The sequence below is a fragment of the Canis lupus genome, chromosome 3 (genome assembly GCF_003254725.2).
Source record: "Canis lupus dingo isolate Sandy chromosome 3, ASM325472v2, whole genome shotgun sequence".
Taxonomy (NCBI): domain Eukaryota; kingdom Metazoa; phylum Chordata; class Mammalia; order Carnivora; family Canidae; genus Canis; species Canis lupus.
In genome coordinates this window covers 8,067,880-8,087,174 of record NC_064245.1, presented here as the reverse complement: position 1 = coordinate 8,087,174, position 19,295 = coordinate 8,067,880, and the positions used below count along the sequence as shown (strand labels likewise).

The following is a 19,295-nucleotide window of genomic DNA, read 5'->3' as shown; positions in this document are numbered from 1 at the left end:
GCTCTATCACCTAAACACGCTGACATGTAGGATTAGCTATCACAGGAGCCATTCAGAGACTGCTGTCCACATGCACCATGCCATAAAAATGTCTTTTTTAGCTATTTTGCCCAAGAAAATGATATTTTAAGGAAAAAAAATCTATTCTAGCTCTTTTTCCTTATTTTCATTTTCACATGAATCATAGTTTATAGACCAATGTATTGAAGTATATCTTATTTTTCTAAGGCTGTAGTTTTGATGTTCAAATGGTTGATATAAATGTTACTGTTTTGTGCAGACAGCCTTTAATTGCTGGCATGTACCTTATGATGTCTGTTGACACTGTTATTCCACCAGGAGAGAAAGGTAATTATCTTTTAATATTTAACCATTATCTCATTACTTAACCTATAGGAATGGATTTACAGTATATTTTTTATAAAATTTTGAAATGACCTCTATCCCTGAAAACCAAACCAATTCTTTATTATCCTTAGATTTTAAATAGATTTTTCTATTATTCCAAGCCAGTAGTTTATTATCATCCATTCTTTTAATGGGATGCTAATAATTGAGGCCCATGGGTAGGTAGTAGTTTATGTAAATGAAAGAATAAAATCTTGAGTATTTTATAAACCAGTCACCCACCCTTTAGATGCGAAAGACAGACCTCGTAACATACTGCAGAGACTATCCGGTTCAAAAATCAAGAGATCAGAAAATCCAAGACCAACTCAGTCATGAACTTAGATAGACTGAGCTTGATTCCCTATTTGTAAAATGAAGATGATAATAGCTGATTCATCTAAACTTACAAAAAGCTATTGTAATAAGTATGATACTATTTACCAGTCTGTATGTTCAGCTGATGAAAACGCTGTGTTAAATATTACCCGTTTGTTTTTACTGGGAATCTTGTAAAGTTAGTGACAAGTAGGGTCTCATTGTTCCTGTTCACTTATCAAAGACATTATTTACTGAAGAGCTATATAGTGTTTTAGACTGAAAGGAAAGAGAAGTATATGCAGTGGTTCCTTCTCAACAGGAGTCGTCAATGGAGTTATCTGAGGTGTTTGCAAGCAATTGTTAAGCCTTTTCAACTGCATAAATTTCATGATAAAAGTAGTAAATTAGGCCTACATTTCCACTGACAAGAGTATCTTGTTTTGGCCCTAGTCATTTTGTTTATGAAAGAAATTAGATGGGAGGGCAGGAGGTTGTTAACTCATCTTCGTAAATTGGCTGGCAGGTAATAAGCGCTTAATGCCTGCTGAATACCTGAGTGCATGTTTACTTTATAGGGAAACCCCCATGCCTAGCATCTTGTGCATAAACTATTACATACTTTTAGGCAAGAATAATGTTATTTTCCAGTTGGATAGTAACCTTTTCTCCGTGTTTTATTTCTAACAGTGGTGAATTCCGACATTTCATGTCATTACAAGAAGTATCCAATGCATGTCTTTGCTTATAGAGTTCACACTCACCATTTAGGTAAGAACTTCAAACTACAGCTTAAATCATAAATATTTACCTTTGTGCTTGCTAATGCTATAAATGTAAAATGTGAATTATATTTGACCTTAAATCTGTTTCAATGGAAGATTTTGCATCATACCTTGAAATTCTGTATTTTTTTTTATCATATTGTTTTCATTAAAATACCTAGCACTTGGGGTTCTGACAATACTCAAATTTTATTTTGGAAAAAAAAAAGCAAATAATGCCTTTTATTTTTCTAATACTTTATGACATTATATGATTATAATTTATGTTCATTCCAGGTAAGGTAGTAAGTGGATACAGGGTAAGAAATGGACAGTGGGCATTAATTGGACGCCAGAGCCCCCAGCTGCCACAGGTCTGTAGAAACTGGTTTAATTTTGAGACAAAAAATATTAATCAGATAGAAATCTTAGAAATTTTCATAGAATCCTTGTGAATCTCTCTAGAATCCTAGCATCTCTAAGTCTACCTCTGTCATCTAACTGTGTATAACCTCCTTTTTTTTTTTTTTTTTTTTACCGCTTTTAACTTGATGGTCTCTCTTAACATTCCTAAATATGGTGGTAAATTGTGTGTCTGTATATGTAGTGTCCTTATTTCTACCCAGAGAGGGCCAAGCCTCGCATTATTAAAGCATATGGTTCTGGGTTTTTGTTGGTGATTTTAATGAATCATTGTGTTTATCTTCTTGGCAGGCTTTCTACCCTGTGGAACACCCAGTCGATGTTAGTTTTGGAGACATATTGGCAGCAAGGTGTGTGTTCACTGGTGAAGGAAGGACAGAAGCCACGCACATCGGGTATGGTTTTATAAATTCCACTATTGAAAAATATTTTATTGGGGCAAGGCATGATTAAAGGTGACAGTTATCTTTGTGAATGAATTGCACTTTTTTTTTCCATCATGAGCAATTATAATAAACTGTGTATCACATTTTCCCACTTTAGAACTGAATGATTGTTATTATTATAAACTCTGGAACATGTGTTTAATTTTTTTATGCTTCCTTTCCTCCTGTTTATTCAAAACCTTCCATATCACACTTGAATATATTGTAGATCCCACAAGAGTGTATATTACTTCCTCAGGCTCATTTAATAAAGAAAAATATAATTGATTATGAATTCTTTTTTCGAATGTCCTTTTGCCCTAGTTCAAATTTAGGCAGATATTTAATCCACATTTAGTGGTGTCCATTAATTACTCAGAACTGTGATTTTTTTCTTTCTGCCTGTTAAAATGTCCATGTATTCATTGTTTTCCAGTTGTCTGGTCTACCAAATGAGAATGATAATATTCAGCACTTTTCCAAAAGAGAACACTGGACATTAAGTAATTTTTAAAATACTGAGCCTCCTTTAAATAAGCTTATTTTATAACACTAAGTAAAATTTTCAAAGTACTCTGAACTCTCAGTAAAGATTTGCCTAAATTAAAAAGGTTTGCCTAATTCTGACATTATCTGAAAGATAAAGTCTCTTATCATGTGTTTTTATTTATTTATTTTTTTCTCAAAAGAGAACAAGAAGCCTTCTTTCCATGTTAAACTAGGTTATAAAATGTTTACTGATGCGACCTGGAAGCTGGAGTCCTAAACCATTTATCTTTGATCAAAGAGAAGTTACAGAAAGTTGGCATCTGAAAATAGGCATTAGATTATAAGGATGATTCTTAGGATGACAACACTAGCTGTTGGTTGTCAGGGGAAAGGGAAAAGATGCTGAAGCAAGTAAAAGAGAAAAAAAGGCATTTGAGACAGCAGAATAGGATTTTTTTTATGTCACTCTAAAGGGTTTTTATATTAATAAACATCAATTTTAAGTCTAAAGATAGAATAAACAAAAAATTATCAAGTTCTATTAAACAAGAAGCTTCTGAGAGTTTTGCCTTTGGATAAAGTTTGTCAGTGAGGGAAGAGACTTGAGGAAAACAATAAAATTATAGAGTTACATGAATGGTAACTGTAAGGAAAAGCTTGACAAGATAGGACAAGATAGACAAAATTAGATTTAAAGGAGTCAGACATTCACTTCTTAACATTTACTTAGTAGTATTATTATAATTATTATTATAATTTTAAACATTTTATTTTAAAGTGCTCTCTGCACCCAACATCAGGCTCACACTCACAACCCTGAGGTCGAGTGGCATGCTTCACTGATTGAGCCAGCAACATGCCCCCTTACCAGCCTTTAAATACATGAGTCACAGGGTATTGATTAGCTGTTTTCCATTCTATGTTAGTGTAGACCCTCCTAAACTTTTCTTAAGTGCATTGGTTATTTTTTATATATAAATTTATTTTTAATTGGTGTTCAATTTGCCAACATATAGAATAACCCCCAGTGCGCATCCCATCAAGTGCCCCCCCCCCCCAGTGCCCGTCACCCAGTCACCCCCACCCCCCCGCCCATCTCCCCTTCCACCCACCCCTAGTTCGTTTCCCAGAGTTAGGAGTCTCTCATGTTCTGTCTCCCTTTCTGATAAGTGCATTGGTTATTTTATTAATCTTTGAAATAGGTAAAGTAGGGGAAAAAATCCTACTATTAGTGTACAAGTTCAAGTGTGGAATAAGTTGAATTTTTTTTTGCTTAAAAGTCCCCTAACAATTTGGAAGGGCTTGTAACTCTGACTGAGTTGTATCCTTTGAGTATCCTCTGTGAAGCAGTATCAAACATAGAAATTAGTGACTTTTTAGAATGCTGTGATGAGAGGCCAAAATAATCTCTGGAAGCCTCTTTCAGTTTCAGGAGGTCCAGAATAATTCAGTCTTTTAAAAAATGTGCATTTTGCTTTAAAATAACCTTGAAACGACTGTACCAGTCCCTTTCTGTAAATCTCATGTGAGCTACAGGGAATGCCATTTTGAAATACGAATGAAACAGAAAGAAATCACGGGAAGTTATTGAACGAGTCCATTTCTGAATATTTAATTTCTACCACAGTTGCATTTTTCCCCTCAGTGGAATGATCAACTAATAAGACAGGTTTGAGTAAAATTTAAATATGAATAAGAATTGTCACACTAAGGAACAGTATTCCTGTAGCACTTCAAGTGCCTTTTAGTTCTAGAAAGGTTATAGCATCAATGCATCTGTTTTATAAAATCAGAGGTACCACTTCCATGGGGAACTATAGAATTATAGTGCAGAAGGTAACCAGTAAAAAAAAGAAAACTAGCATTTTAGGAGTCTGTTAAATGATACTCTGCAGATCGCCTCTCCTTTTTCACCCCTCCTGCTTAACCCCCAAGCCGCATACAGGAACGTGTACCCCACCACCACCACCTTTTACCCCCACCCCCTTGGGCACAGGTTGGAGCTCTGAGCATGCAAACTGCCCAGTTTCAAAGCCCCTTGTGCACAGGGCCTGGGGGGCCAGGAGGGGCCCCTCCGGGCCCTAGAAGAACTGCCACCGTCAGCTTTCTTACTCAGCGGCCACCTGGAAACGAGGTTTTCCAGGAAACTTCTATCTGAGGCCTGCCAAGCAGATTTTCAGCCGAGTAATCCTTCTACTAGTCCGACCTTAACTCTGCATTGAGCTAAAAATCTTAGGCCTGGAGAAAAATCTTGCTTGATTGGGACAATCATAGTTAACTAAGAAAAAGTGCTTTTAAACACAGGGACTGGTTTTTTCATAGCAGGGCCGCATGGCAAAGCACAACCATCAAAGGATGGGTGGATTTAAGACCAGACATGGTAATAGAGTCACCTAACGGAAATATTGTTTATCTGGATATATTAACTTTCTTCTTAGGTAGTAAATGTATAATATGTTTTAGACAAAAGTTGCACTAGTGTTTGTACTGACAACGTAGTACTAATTAATCGGTGTGGAAGCAGTGTTTTGTGCCTGCCTGGCTGCAATATATGTTTAATATTCTGTATGGCACCTCTCAAAATTCATTCCAAACATTTAGTTAAGTTTAAACAAACAAACAAAAAAAGAATTTTATTAAGTCAGCCAATTAAGCTAATTAAGTCAGCTAATTTGCTAAAGCCTTAATTTAATTCAGTTGGTAGATAATATTTACCTATTTGGTCAGTTTTGTTAGTCATATTTTTACTTTTGGAAAAAGTAAAAGTACGGTTAGAGCATGTACATATGAGAATGTTTAATGAATATTCAGATACCAAACACACCACTGTAGTCAACATTTCAAAGTATATTATAAACAAAGATAAAGTTCTATGGCCAAAAAACCCCTCAGTGTATATATTAAAGCTCCAGGGGAAAAAAATGAAAAAAAAAAAAAAAAAAAAAGCACTAGGAAACCTTTTTTTTTTTTTTTTTTAATTCATGAGAGACACAGAGACAGACAGAGACACAGGCAGAGGGAGAAGCAGGCTCCATGCAGGGATCCCGACTTGGGACTGGATCCCAGGACCCCAGGATCATGACTTGAGCTGAAGGCAAACACTCAACCACTGAGCCACTCTGGGGCCCTGCACCATGAAACCTCTTAAGAAACAATTCAAAATTTTGAAAAATAAGTCCTTTAAAGTGTTCAAATTGCATTCCAAAATTAGTATCTCCTGTCACTGTGTTTTTTTTTGTTTTTTTTTTTTAAGCCCAGCATCTGTCGGGTGCCAAGGGCCGATGGGTGAAGGGATCAACAGAGTGGAGACAGTATCTGTCTGAAACATAGTCATCATGTAACAAGATTTGGGTTTTTTAAATGGTACATTTCAAAATATTTGGTGCTCTTGTAAACCTCGGTTACATTTCTTTATAAAATGAAATAATACATTTTACTAAAACCCTCAGAGAACACGGATAGATGAGAAACAGGTAGACAGATAAACAGATATAAATAAATATTTTTCTGGCATGCCATAGACTGAGTTCATAAAGTCGACCTGACTCAGCAGTATGATATATTAGGGCGTAACAGGTTATGCCATAACAGGTTGTGAACATTTATTAAGATAATTTATTCCTTCTTCCTTCCTTCAACAAATATTTGTTGGGGGCTTACCTAGTTTCAGGCTCATCACAGCTTGTCACATTTAGAGCTAACTGATATAAAAAAAAGTAGTTATCAAAAAAAACAAAAAAAAAGTAGTTATCACATAAGCACTTTATTTTGCATGAAGATGGAAGAAATGCACCACTGTAATTTTGGACTATAAGTGATGCCAGCAGGCATCATTTAGGGAATCGCGCCGGCGGTAGGAAACGCCGAGAGGTCCATTCAGTGGGGCCAGGGCCCACGTGTGAATGCAGCCTCGCTCAATATTTTCTCCCATTAATAATCATTAGATTGACAGCGTTGAACTGCATGTGTTGGCCTCCTGGAAAATAAAGGTGGATGTGTCAAAATTCTCCCTTAGGAATACAGAGAGCAGTTTGATTTAAAGTCAGCTTTTTTTTTTTTTTTTTTTTTTTTTTGAGTGAAACATGGATGTGGAATAAAATCAGCAAACTGGCTCGCTGCTACGAAAGGAGGTTGGAGTCCTGACACATTTCGGATGTGATAGGAACTCAGCGTTAGCTTCACCACAAGTTCAGTTATAAATGGAAAGGCGTGAAGCCTGGCTCTTGTCTCTTCCTTCAGCTCTTCGGTGAATTTTTCTTTGTGATCAATTCTGAGATTATTTGATCAGCTCAATTTTGTATCATAGAATCAGTACCTTAAATAAACTGTACTGGGGAGCTGATCACTCTCTCTCACAGAGTCCCGTGTCTAGAGATGAACATGGGTGAGGATGTTCCCAAACAGGTAAAGTGGGGAAGGATCTGTGTACGGATTGGCTGCAAGTTTCCCTTATCACTCTATGAATTGACTGATTTTTTTTTTTTTTAACTTTCACTAATGGGAGAAGCTTGCATGATTATTTTGCTTTCCCTCTCTGCACGATGATCCCAGGTCTCTAAGCTAGAGCCACATCTTAAATTCCTTTTTCCTCATCTCAGTCGCTTGATCGACATGTTTTTTCTTCATTTTGAACAGGGGGAGGGTGGACCATGTGGTGAGGGCCTCTGGCCTGTGACTCCGGCACCAGCCATTTCTTTCATAACACACAGTTTTCTTTTTTTTTTTTTTTTTAAAGATTTTATTTATTTATTCATGAGAGACACACACAGAGAGAGAGAGAGAGGCAGAGACACAGGCAGAGGGAGAAGCAGGCTCCATGCAGGGAGCCCGACGTGGGACTCGATCCCAGGTCTCCAGGGTCAAGCCCTGGGCTGAAGGCAGGTGCTAAACCGCTGAGCCAGCCCCCCGGGGATCCCAAGCACACAGTTTTCTGACCCACTCCAGTGATGTTAAAATGCAGTTCCTAGGAGTGGTGTTTTGACACGTGAAGACGCGTGTAGTGAACAGGTGTTTGTTTGGGATTGCACCTCACTCTTTGCTCACACTTCACAGGAGAGGCAATTACCCTGACGGGGACCAGCTTCAGAGAACGAGAAGCCAAATGACTTTTAAAGCATGAGCAGAGCCCCCCAAGGCAGGGCTTCATTCCCGTGGTCTCTCAGGGGCTCTACATTTTCAGAGCTTACAGAAACCACATCCCTGTTTGGAAAATATGTTTTTTTTTTTTTTCCTTCTCCTGCTGATGTCATTACTGTTGCTATGGAGAGGAAGTGAGTGCCACATGACATTGCTGGAAAAATCAACACTGACGTATTTTTGTACAGCAAACAGTCCCCTTCGTAGCTTGTTTTTTATTAGCAGAGGCTTGCTAAAAATTGTCAGAACCACCAGAAAGGAAAACACTCGTTTGCGCAAACTACCTCGGAAATGAAAGCCTTGTGAAGGTGTACCAAAGTAATCCCCTCTAAATGACAGTGAAGAGGATGCAGCACATGACAGAGCAAAGCGTGTGTTAAAAACTATAAGGCAAAACAACAACAACAACAACAAACCTATAAGGCATTACCTTGTATGATTTGGAACTTGTATCTTAGAAATGTCCATCCCACTGTCTTAAAATCTATTTTTAACAACTGACTGTCAGTTGTGCAGCCCTACCCCTACTGGGGCCCGAGCCTTTAGAGGAGATTAGGAGAGTCATTTTGTATTGTCCTTGAAGCTCTCTCTTCTTGCCTGCTGTAGAAGCCAGGGTGCCAGGTCTTCGTGTCCCAGTGCATCTGACCCTGAAGGTAGAGCCACTTACCAAAAACAAGATCCTAGAGTCTCAGGGTTTAAATGGAAAAAGCCATTTTTTTTACAGACTTGTAAATAATAGATGATGTCTCTGTTAAAGTGTTCTGAATGTTACCATAATCAAGTAAATAATTAAGATTTCTTTCTGTGAGGAAAGGACTTTGCCCAATCTGCGAGTTTTAGCAAATGGAAGAAGGCCCGAAGCATAAAAGCATTTAGAAGCGGAAAGAAAGTATCTCGCTGCCACTTAGGTGCCATTTCCATCTCTGGTGTTGGTGATGTCCACGGAGACATGGGTGCACATGGGTGCTGCATCATGAAGTGGAAATATGCCTTCGACAATGCGCTTTCGATGCTGAAAACTGTGGTCGGTCTTAATGAGAGCTATAAGATAAATGCACAGTATTTCTACCTCTGAACCTATTGCTGGCAGATTTACTGGATGTATTTTTCTTGCATGGAAAATGTGTTTTATGTGAGTGGCTGGTTGGTTATATGTCTTTTTTTTTTCCTTCTTTTTCTGCTTGCAGTGGCACATCTAGCGATGAAATGTGCAACCTATACATTATGTATTACATGGAAGCGAAGCATGCAGTTTCTTTCATGACCTGTACACAGAATGTCGCTCCTGATGTGTTCAGAACCATTCCTCCAGAGGCCAATATTCCAATTCCTGTGAAGCCCGACATGGTTATGATGCACGGGCATCACAAAGGTAAAAGTGGGATTCATTCAAAGTGAAATACAATTGCACATTTTACATTTTCTTGTGGGTCTTGCTTGACTGTGTGATCAATATTTAAAATCATCCTCCATCTGCCAAACAGTCACGTGTACACATAATCTGATTCCTGCTTTTTCCTTCTTTTATAACCTGTCTACCCTCCTGACACGCCCTCCTCAAAGCAGTTAAAGTGAAGAATCTCACCTGGCGATAAAACCAACTTGTGTGGGACCAGTTCGATAGATACAGCTCCTTCTTCATTTAATTCATGTTTTCTAGTTTCCCCCACTTGATTCCTTCCATAGCTGGTAATGACTTAACACAATTTATGAATTTTACCGTGTTCTAAAAAGTGCTTCAGTTTGCCATTGAAAATGGTTATCGTCTCCAGCCATACCCTGAATTATCTATTTTAATGGGCTCCTCAAGCAGAGGAGAGTTCTTGATTTATGAGGCATTACTAATCTTGGCCTTTTTGGTCTCATGCTCAGAATTGCTGATGAACTTACTCTTCATCTGCAAAATGATCATACTGATTGTCATTTCATTAGTTTGAAATTGCAAAACCCACGCCCTGTTTTATTGGACTGAAGTATGCTGAGACTTTACTGAGTTTTACAAATCCAGTCTTAAAATGCCAGAGCAGCTTCTTACGCCTTTCTGTTGGAAATTTTATGAAACAAGTTACATAGCAGTTAGGTCACTTACTAAGATCTTAATATATTTATAGAATGTGCCTTAAAGTGTTCTTAAAGTATCCTAAAAATGTCACTAAAACACACTATAAATGTATTTTTAGAAATACAAGCAGTTTTATTAATGCATTTAAAAAAATTCTGTATCATGTATATATATTACTGAGAGGTTAGGTGATCTAGTTCTTGAGTCAGAAGTCCGATAATTGGTGGTTATGCTGGAGTCTTTTTGTAAATTAGAACATTTGTGCCACACGAATTCTTACTACTGTTTTTATGAAACATGAGAGCCTAAAAATATTTTTATGTTGATGGTATATTTCCAGCCAACAATTTAACGTATATGACATATCCCACAAATTTATGCTCAACTTTCTTGATCCTTTACAGAAACAGAGAACAAAGAGAAGACTTCTTTACTACAGCAACCAAAAGGAGAAGAAGAAATGTTAGAACAGGGTATGTACGTATAGCTTTATAACTAGACCTGAAAACGTTTTCATGTTCTAATTAGGTAACCAAATTTTAAAGTTACCGAGACATTTTCGATCTTTATCAGCCTCCATCCCTGTGTATTGCTGTTTTTATATAATGCATACTTCATTAGAAAATGGTGGGTTGTTGTGCTTTAGCTTTGAAAGTAAAATTCCTTGATGTAATTTAGACCCATTAGGTTTTTCTGTCTTTGTTTTAGTTTTTTTAACATGGTGACTTTCAGGCATAGTGCAAATATAATCATTGGAAACAGTCGGTGGGCTGCTTTTGAAATCTAAAGGACTTTACCATTTAAAATCTTGTGTACTTTGGGTGGTGTGTTCATTGACTGTATTTGAAAGAAATTAAGACTTACCCTTCATCTTGCCTCTCTTGCGCCATGCTTCTCTGCCTTCAGTGAAGTAGAAGGGATTATCAACTTGGTCATTTGTAGTTTTGTATTAAGTTGCCATCTGATGAGTTAAGAAAGCACCATTCTTCCTCTGATCTGTTTCTTTGAAGTAGTAATACTTGATCCTTGTATGTCATGTACTGCATGTATTGGCACTGAAAAATTATTCTTCTCAATCTTGCTTTCTTCCCAGTTATCTCAAAGATGATACTTTGTGTTAGGGGTTGGAGTATGTTATCTTACCAAGTCATTTTTTGGCCTAGATAGGATATATTTTAAAACATTAGTTTAATGTTAATGCAAACACACTTCTTAGGACAACATGAACTATACAGGAAATAGATGGGATTTTTCTGTTGGCAACAGATAGAAATTTCTCCCCTGGGATATTGTAAACTATTCTTGGAATTCTTCAAAATGTATTCTATTAGGTCTAGGTCAAAGATAACACTCTTACATTAAGAGCATTGGCAAAATTAAAGAATCCAGACTTTTTAAAGGAAGACATGCTCTCTGAAAGGGGATTAGGGAAAACTATAATATAAAAAAAAATTAAATTATACAAAATTCCATAACATTTCATTCTAACAAAGTGGCCTCTGGGGAAAAAAAACCAACAACATTAACTCTGAGTTAATGTTTCTACTTTTCTGTTAAGTCAAAAAAAGGGAGATGATTTTATATTAAATCATTTATATACTAATGGTTCAATCTAAACTACTGAGTATGATTTAAAACAGCTAAATGAATCCATCTGTAAGGAAGTCAGTAATGATAGACTACATATAGCAGTATTAACAGTGTTTGCTATACCTGTACTGAAATTTGATCGGACTTAAAATAAATTATTTTGATATTGAATGCACTGTTTGAGATATATGTCTTTCACATAATTTGAGTCGTCTTAGTATTTTATTTTGAAATACATAGTTAATATTAATAATATTAATAAATACTTAGTATTTTGAAATACTAACATGTGATAAAGGGTAGAATGAGACCACCATTTAGTAGATGCATCTTATAAAATGGTAAGCTCCCCTGGACACTGAGGCTGAACTGTTTTCATTTTCAAGTTATTTGAGTTGATCAAGGGAGACATCAAAGCTTCTGAAACATTAGAAACCCAGAGGTTTCATTAGCGGAAGAACCTTAATTATTAGGTTTAATCTGTTCTTCCCAAATAAGATTTAGGAGGTGTCACACATACCTAAAAAACAAATCCTTTTAAACACTTTAACATTTTGCCAATTCATTCACCCTTTCATGTTTGATAGTATCTGTACATATATATATGTATGTATATATATATATATAGAAATATATATATTTTTTATATATAGAAAAAATATGTAAGAAGTTTAAATATACCCAGAGCCTTCCTGCTTCCAGAGAAGAATTCTGTGGACACAGGAGAAATTATTTTCTCAGAGTTACTGTTTTATTCTACTTGTGAATAAATATGCTGTAAAGTGATTTAACTTGGGAGAAAAAAAGCATTCTGACTACCTTTACATACTGCAGAAAATAGGCTAAAATTTAATCCTGCAGAATAACATTCATATGTTGAAATTAGCGGGCCCATCAAAATGTCACCTGCTAGGTTATGTAAAGACAGATAACAACCAAAATCCATTTCACTGTCCAGTGTAGCCCACATATTACTCTGCTGGTCTTTGGGGACCACCAGCCTAGACTTTTAGAGAAGAGAGAAATATAACAAATGCATATTTCTATACATAGTCTATTTGATTCGCCAATGAGATCGATCTATCTCCTTGCAGTACACAGAGCACATCTACTCATTACTGAGAGAGTATCCCATCCTTCTCAGAGATATTTGCACAAAATATGTATTTGTATTAATTCCCTGGGTAGATAAATTGACCAGGTTGCTAAGAAGAGGGCTCTAATTATTCAAATAAATCATGCCACATCTGCTGATTTTTAAGGAAGCCCCCCAACTCAACCTTTTGCCTTATTTTGGTATTCTGGCCAAAACAACTTATGTTCAGGTACTCCTCCAGCTTGTATTGATTCTTTTAATATTTTAAATCCCCAATAAATAAAAGCTGTGAATCATTTTGGTTGTGCTAGCCACAGGTTAACAGACCGTAACTATGTTGGTCACACAGAGGACTTCAAACCCCCCCTGGAAATAGAACAGTTGTGGAGCAGGAATGAAAAGACCCCAAACGTCAGAGGACATGTACTCAAAGGCAAGTTCTGTACCCATCAGTGGCTAAATAATAGAGAAGAGTTCTTCCTGGATAACACAAACTATTATTTTTACTTCCTATCTTAATATGTTGGAAAACATATAGGAAGATAATGGTCAAGATATGTAATAAATTCTCTTTTGGAATGAAGGGATGACTTTTATTAAGGTAGTAAAAAAGACAGAAAGAGATTAATGCGATCTAGGCTGAAAAAAAGAAATGTAGCTGTGTCGCTTTTTTTTTTTTTTAAGATATTATTTATTTATTTGACAGGGAGAGAAAGCGAGAACACACAGGCACGGGGAGGGGCAGGCAAAGGGAGAGGGAGAAGCAGGCTCCCCAGGAGCAGGGAGCCTGATGTGGAACTCGCTCCCAGGACCCTGGGATCTTGACCTGAGCTTCATGAAGGCCGATGCTTAACTGACTGAGCCTCCCAGGAGTCCTCCATCACGTTATTTATCTACTACTCTGTTTCTCCAGGAGGAATAGAAGTTTGGGTTTTTTAAAATTCTAATCACAGAAATAGCTAGCTATTAATTGTCAGAATATTAATCTTGATGGGAAATTTTGCTAAAAGAGACAGTTGAGTTATATGAATCTATGGAGTGTTGCCCAGCCTGTGCTTTAAACACGCTTACCTTCAGTATTCTTGTCTATATTTGCTTCCTGAAGAACAAAATTTGGTGAACGGCAACTGTATCTTAGAGCTATCTCAAAAGGTGTAATTGTGAAGATAAGAGAAGAGCCGCATTATACGACAGCTTTACCTATCATGCAACAATGGGACACATTTTAATGAGGCTTTAATTAAGTCTGTGGAGGTTTTTAAAACATAATGCTTATTTGACTGACGTGTGGAATAATATTCATTTAAAAAGATACGGAATTTACAGAAAAATACAAAGACGCAAATAAAAAAATCATCCATAATCCCCAGGAATATGGATATAGATGTACATCTCAGTGTGAAATGTATATTATATGCACATTATTATAATAACATATAGATCGTGTATGCACAGTTTTGTATCTTTTTTTTTTCGACACCATATATTGAATATCGCATCCAACTGGAAAGTTATTGGCAAGTGTGATTTGTTTTGCCTGCATAATATGTGCGTGTGCCCTGCCTGTACTGCTTTGAGACTAGCTTGTGCATCTGTAGGTGAGCTAACCTGTGATCGAGTTGATTGTGTTCGCCTCCAGGCAGAAAAACACTACTAGGTAGTCACAGTGGACTGAAGCATTACTATCCTTTGAAAAAATTTTTAAGTGAAGAATGACCTATGTCTGTCATGAATGCAATAAGCTAAACAGTATGACTCAATTCGACATTGATTCTAAGTGGAGGAAACAATCCCCGAAGACTACAGAATGAGAAGGGTGGCATTAAGGTTTTTCCAGAGCAGACACACAAACCTATCCTTTACCTATGTCTTATGATTGGCACTTTGGGAAAAGTAAAGCGTGTTTTGTTAAGTTCTCTTTATTTCTTATGTGTTACAATTTCTTATATATACTGCTGGCACAACCTGAGCTTTCTGTCAACATTCTTCGAGTATAAGGATTAGGGGCTGAAACCAAGAGGTTTACCAGCTTCGAGCAAGAATCTATACAAAGACACTTAGGAGTCCTGATTTTAAGTGTTTCCTTTATAATTCAAAGGGGCAGTGTTGAAATTTATGCTAGTTGTATTGGGAAGATTTGATGTCTTTAAAAAAAAAAAAACTCATGGAAGAATTGGAAGCCAAAATCTACAATACTAGTTGTCTTTGTTATTTTACATTATGCTCTAGACAGCGTTTCTTTTGCTGCAGAAAGGGCCTTTTACATGTTTTATTCAGTTTGCTCCCAACTCTTCTCATTTTAGTCTTCGTGCCCCCATCTAATCAATCTTTCTACTCAAAGGTCAGTGTGAGCGACTATATTCCCAAGGCAGGGAGAATATGACAAAAATACAATTTGTAGAGGGAAAACACTCCATGACCCCAGATAGTTAAAGGTCTTCAGACACCTTCTGTGAAACAGAATAATTTCACAGTAGTTTTATGCTAACAAAAATGAATTACCATTGGCATGTTTTATCAAATAAGCAGAATCAAGGGAACAGGGTTGCAAGTTAAAAAGACAATAATCTACTGTAAAAACTTGTTAAAGTGACAGCTGGTAAACCATTTATGAAGGGATTAAAGCAAAGGCCGGGCTTAATAACTAAAATTTCTGTTTCTTTGCTTTGTTGAAAATAGAATACTCCTTTCATTCTCTTGTAAAGTACAGATGATTTTAGTAGCATCCTCTTGGCTGGTTCCAAGCACCCACAACGCCACTTTGCTGTTTGAAAGAGGATACAGTTATTTTTTGTATTCCCATTCGCTAAAAATTTATCAGTTTGTTATGATTTATGAGCAGCTCACAAGTCTTTATATATTGAACTCATCTATCAAACACAATTCTAAACACCTCCCGAGGCTCTGGGAGGAGGAGTCGGTGCTGTTTTGAATTGGTTTCCTAATAGCAAAATAGGCAGATGAGAATGATCATTTATCACACAGTTGTGCTTGCTGATACACATCTGTGTGCGTGGTAGTTGCAAAAGCCATCATCTGCTAACTTCTCTGTCTTATGTTTGTCTCATTTCTATAAGAAAAGGAGAGGGAAGCCCGTTTTGATTGTTCAGTTCCCTAAAAGGAAAAATAATAATAAAGTTTTGACTTCATTTGCGATCCTTGAGCTGGTCACCACGATCGTGTTTTATTTCACGAAGACTAGTAGGATCAATGTTAGTGATAAGTAAACCAAATCAACTAACCAGAAGGGAAAAATCAAGCATGACTCAGTTCTAAACCAAAATGTTAAAATCTGAAAAGAAAAGCTTTTATTTTTCCATTCCTCATATCTCTTTCATTAATCAGGTATGTTCCATGTTGCCGTCTCATTAGCTTGGCTGCTTGGCACCTCCTATTTACTTTCCATGTACCATAGAAATCACAGAGCAATAGTGGAAGCTGTTTGCTGTAGGTAATAAAGAGCTAGTGATATGTGTGGCAAGTGGGACTTCATATTCTGAAGATTTACCAAAATGTTCCTGATCATTTTTTTTAAATGCCTCAACAAATAAGTAGAGAACCTTATTTTTTTTAATTCAATAATCTTAAGGCATTTCAATTAAAAAAAGAAAACTCATGGGGTAATTTTTCAATGTGTGTTTCTATTTCAGTTTATCTCCTGATAAAGTAAAACCAGAGAAATTTTCATGTTGATGGCAGGGAATAGTAAATGGTCCCTACAAAAAAGAAAAAAGTCCATTGAGTCGGGAAGTAGTTAATGCAAGAACGCAATTTAACAAAGTGGGAGTCTAACTGGTAGTGTTTTAGATTTCCTCATACTATGCTGTGTTCTTTTCCCTGGCATATTAGCTGCTACTGCAGTTATGTTTTCCAAATCCAGACGCTCTCAGCCAAATAACTTTAAAGAACTAGAACATTTCTGCATTTTATAAGAATCAAAAGTTTGGGTGAGAAAAAGAAATGAACTCACTGCAGCCTAAAATCATCAAAGAGATGTTTTTGTTTCTACTGATGGCAGAAGCGAAGGATGACATTTTTAACGAATTATTATTCCTTGCAGATTAATTTACTGAGTATCTGCTGTGATAGGAATAGTACTAATCACTGAGAATACAACAGTGAGTAAGAAATGAGGATTTTTATATTTTTTCATATAAAATAGCATTTATCCCTTTCCACCTGTCCCTTCCCAGATAATTTAAATGTACAAAAGTTTTTTGAGAAAATCTTATAGAATCTGATGATATGAAGAAGACAGGCCCGGAAAAGACAAAAAGAAACTTGCTCTGTTAAAAAGGTCACGCAGGAACTGGGCTCAAAGGACAGTTAATTTACATAGAAAAAAATTAAATATAATAAGATTGACAGGTCCAAGGTAAATTCACAGGAAAGAGTTTATTGACCATTATAGAAAAAAGAGGGGCAGGGAAGCCTGGATCCAGTATAGTGGTCAGTGAGGAGGGTGGGCCTCTCATTCAGGTTGCTCCTTCACATCCCAGCTCGGCTTCCTACCGCATGTGCAGGTTAGTCCTTTACCATTAATTTCCCCATCTAAAATGAGGACGATGAGTGTTTTGTAGATAATAAATGTGTTGAATTGTATAAAGCAACTCAGCAAGGTAACTGAGTGATGCTAAGCTCACAAGAGATGTTAACTATTAACTATTATCATCATGTGTGGTTTATAAACTACTTGTTTATCTGTTATCTCTGTCAGCAATAGGTAGGGTAACTGTATCTCCCAGTTTTTCCAAGATTGTCCCACTTTATGCCTAGTATAAATATTTACAACACTCTTCCTTCTCAAATATGTCCCAGTATGGGAAATAAATTACATGGTCATCTTAGCAGTGGGAACCAGAATAAAATTAGAGAATGTCACTGTGAAATACAAATGTTGACAGAGCTGGGGAAAAGGTGGGGTATAACCAGGGAGTGTCCAGGGGACATGGGCTACGATCAGTCACAAGTCAGTTCCACAGAAGTAGAGCAGCTTTAATATTATTACAGGCAGATTTGGACGTTGAAAGCAGGGATGAGAATCAGTTCTGAGGAAGGAGGGGAAGAGTCTTCCAGCATGCGATCAGATGATAAGAATCCCACATGAGTCCTGGTGGTAGGGAGGGGGAAGGTGATGTTGACACGTCAGCATTGATGAATCAGTTGACTTTGTGACTCACTGGTGGGAGAGGGACAAGTCCCGTTTTCTGGATTGATTGACCCAAAACACATTTCATCATCAAGAGAGATACTATAAAAAAGATGAAGTATGGGGAGGAGATGAAGAGCTCAGTTTTAGGCATGTCGAGTTCAAAATTCTGATGAAACAGACATCCAAGTCTGTTTGGATGTTTTGAGAGAGTGGTTTTATACATCAGTTTGGTCCCAGGAGAACTCCAGATATGAGGGCCATTTGTCTGGAGGCAGCAGCTTAAGCCTCATGAATGGCTGATATTTATAGGAAGAGGCCTTCACCGGGGGAAAGAAAGGATGCCAGGGATAGATCTCAGAAAACACCAGCATTTTTATATGTTGGAGAAGAGTAAGAGAAAGCAAAGATGACGGGTGGAGAAGGTCTGGAAAGAAGAATGCCATAAGGGCAAGAGTTTCTGAAGGGACCAGTGGGCAAAGATGAAGGGTCTATTGCCTTTGGCAACTAGGAGCTCTTGAGCAACTGGTGAAGAAGCCATAAAGGAGTGAAGGAAGAGGTGGAAGCAGATGCCTTTGGCTTAGACAAGAAAGGATATGAGGAAGGATGACGTCTCCTTGCACTGTCCAGTATGGTAGACACTAGCCACGAGTGGCTATTTGAATTTGGGTATAAATTAATTAAAAGCAAGTAAGAGTAAACATTAGATCCCTCAGTCACACTAGCCACATCACAAGTTCTCCGCAGCCCCCTGTGTCTGGTGGCTTTCGTGTTGGGCAGCTGTTACCTTAGAGAGCACCGTTGGACGGTGCTGGAACTTGGTGAAGGAGAAGGGGAGGCAGTAAAGTTGGAAAGACGAACTGCGTCAAGGAAGGTCTCTCTTTCCTCCACGACCACCCAAGAGAAATGCAGAGTGGGTGTGCTTGTAACCGGAGCCAAGTCTTGGGCAAAGAAGCTGTGTTAGAAAAGAAAAGAAAACAGGAGAGGTTCCAGGGGGTACTGGGAGGGCTGGCATCCAGAACACTGGAGTAGGGATAGTGCTTTCTCCAAAAATGGACTGAGACAGAGAGAGAGAGAGAGACAGAGAGAGACAGAGGGAGAGAGAGACAGAGAGAGAGTGCAAGCACCACTTCCTTTGGCAAAGCTAGGAAGCAAGTCACTACTGCAGCCATAGTGACGTGGTGAGAAAATATAGGGCTGTGAAGTTAAAGGGACTTTTTTTTACCCTCATTATGAAAATCCCAACACTTGAATACGAAATAAGAATTGAATTTTTTAGTTTGAGGTAAACAACAGATCGAAACAGACACACGTGCATGTGGCAACCAGAGTTTAGGTCTGTTTTGCTGGCAGTTACAATAGCTACGGTTCAGTGACACCTGCTTTACCGTGTGCACTGGACGGGGCCTTTCACAGTCACTTTTGAAACCCACAAAACAACTCTTAGAGGTTGTAG

At 37.4% G+C, this 19,295-nt stretch overlaps 1 protein-coding gene across 12 annotated transcripts in view; it reads left to right on the top strand.

Moving 5' to 3' along the window:
* The window catches only part of PAM (peptidylglycine alpha-amidating monooxygenase), a 150,443-nt gene that overhangs the window by 85,263 nt on the left and 45,885 nt on the right, over positions 1-19,295 (top strand). For all 12 annotated transcript variants that reach the window (XM_025438445.3, XM_025438444.3, XM_025438443.3 and 9 more), the window contains exons 8-13: positions 281-348; positions 1,396-1,476; positions 1,767-1,843; positions 2,184-2,287; positions 9,130-9,314; positions 10,409-10,477. In XM_025438445.3, the coding sequence (XP_025294230.1) occupies positions 281-348; positions 1,396-1,476; positions 1,767-1,843; positions 2,184-2,287; positions 9,130-9,314; positions 10,409-10,477 (584 nt within the window). The remainder of the gene's footprint in view (positions 1-280; positions 349-1,395; positions 1,477-1,766; positions 1,844-2,183; positions 2,288-9,129; positions 9,315-10,408; positions 10,478-19,295) is intronic.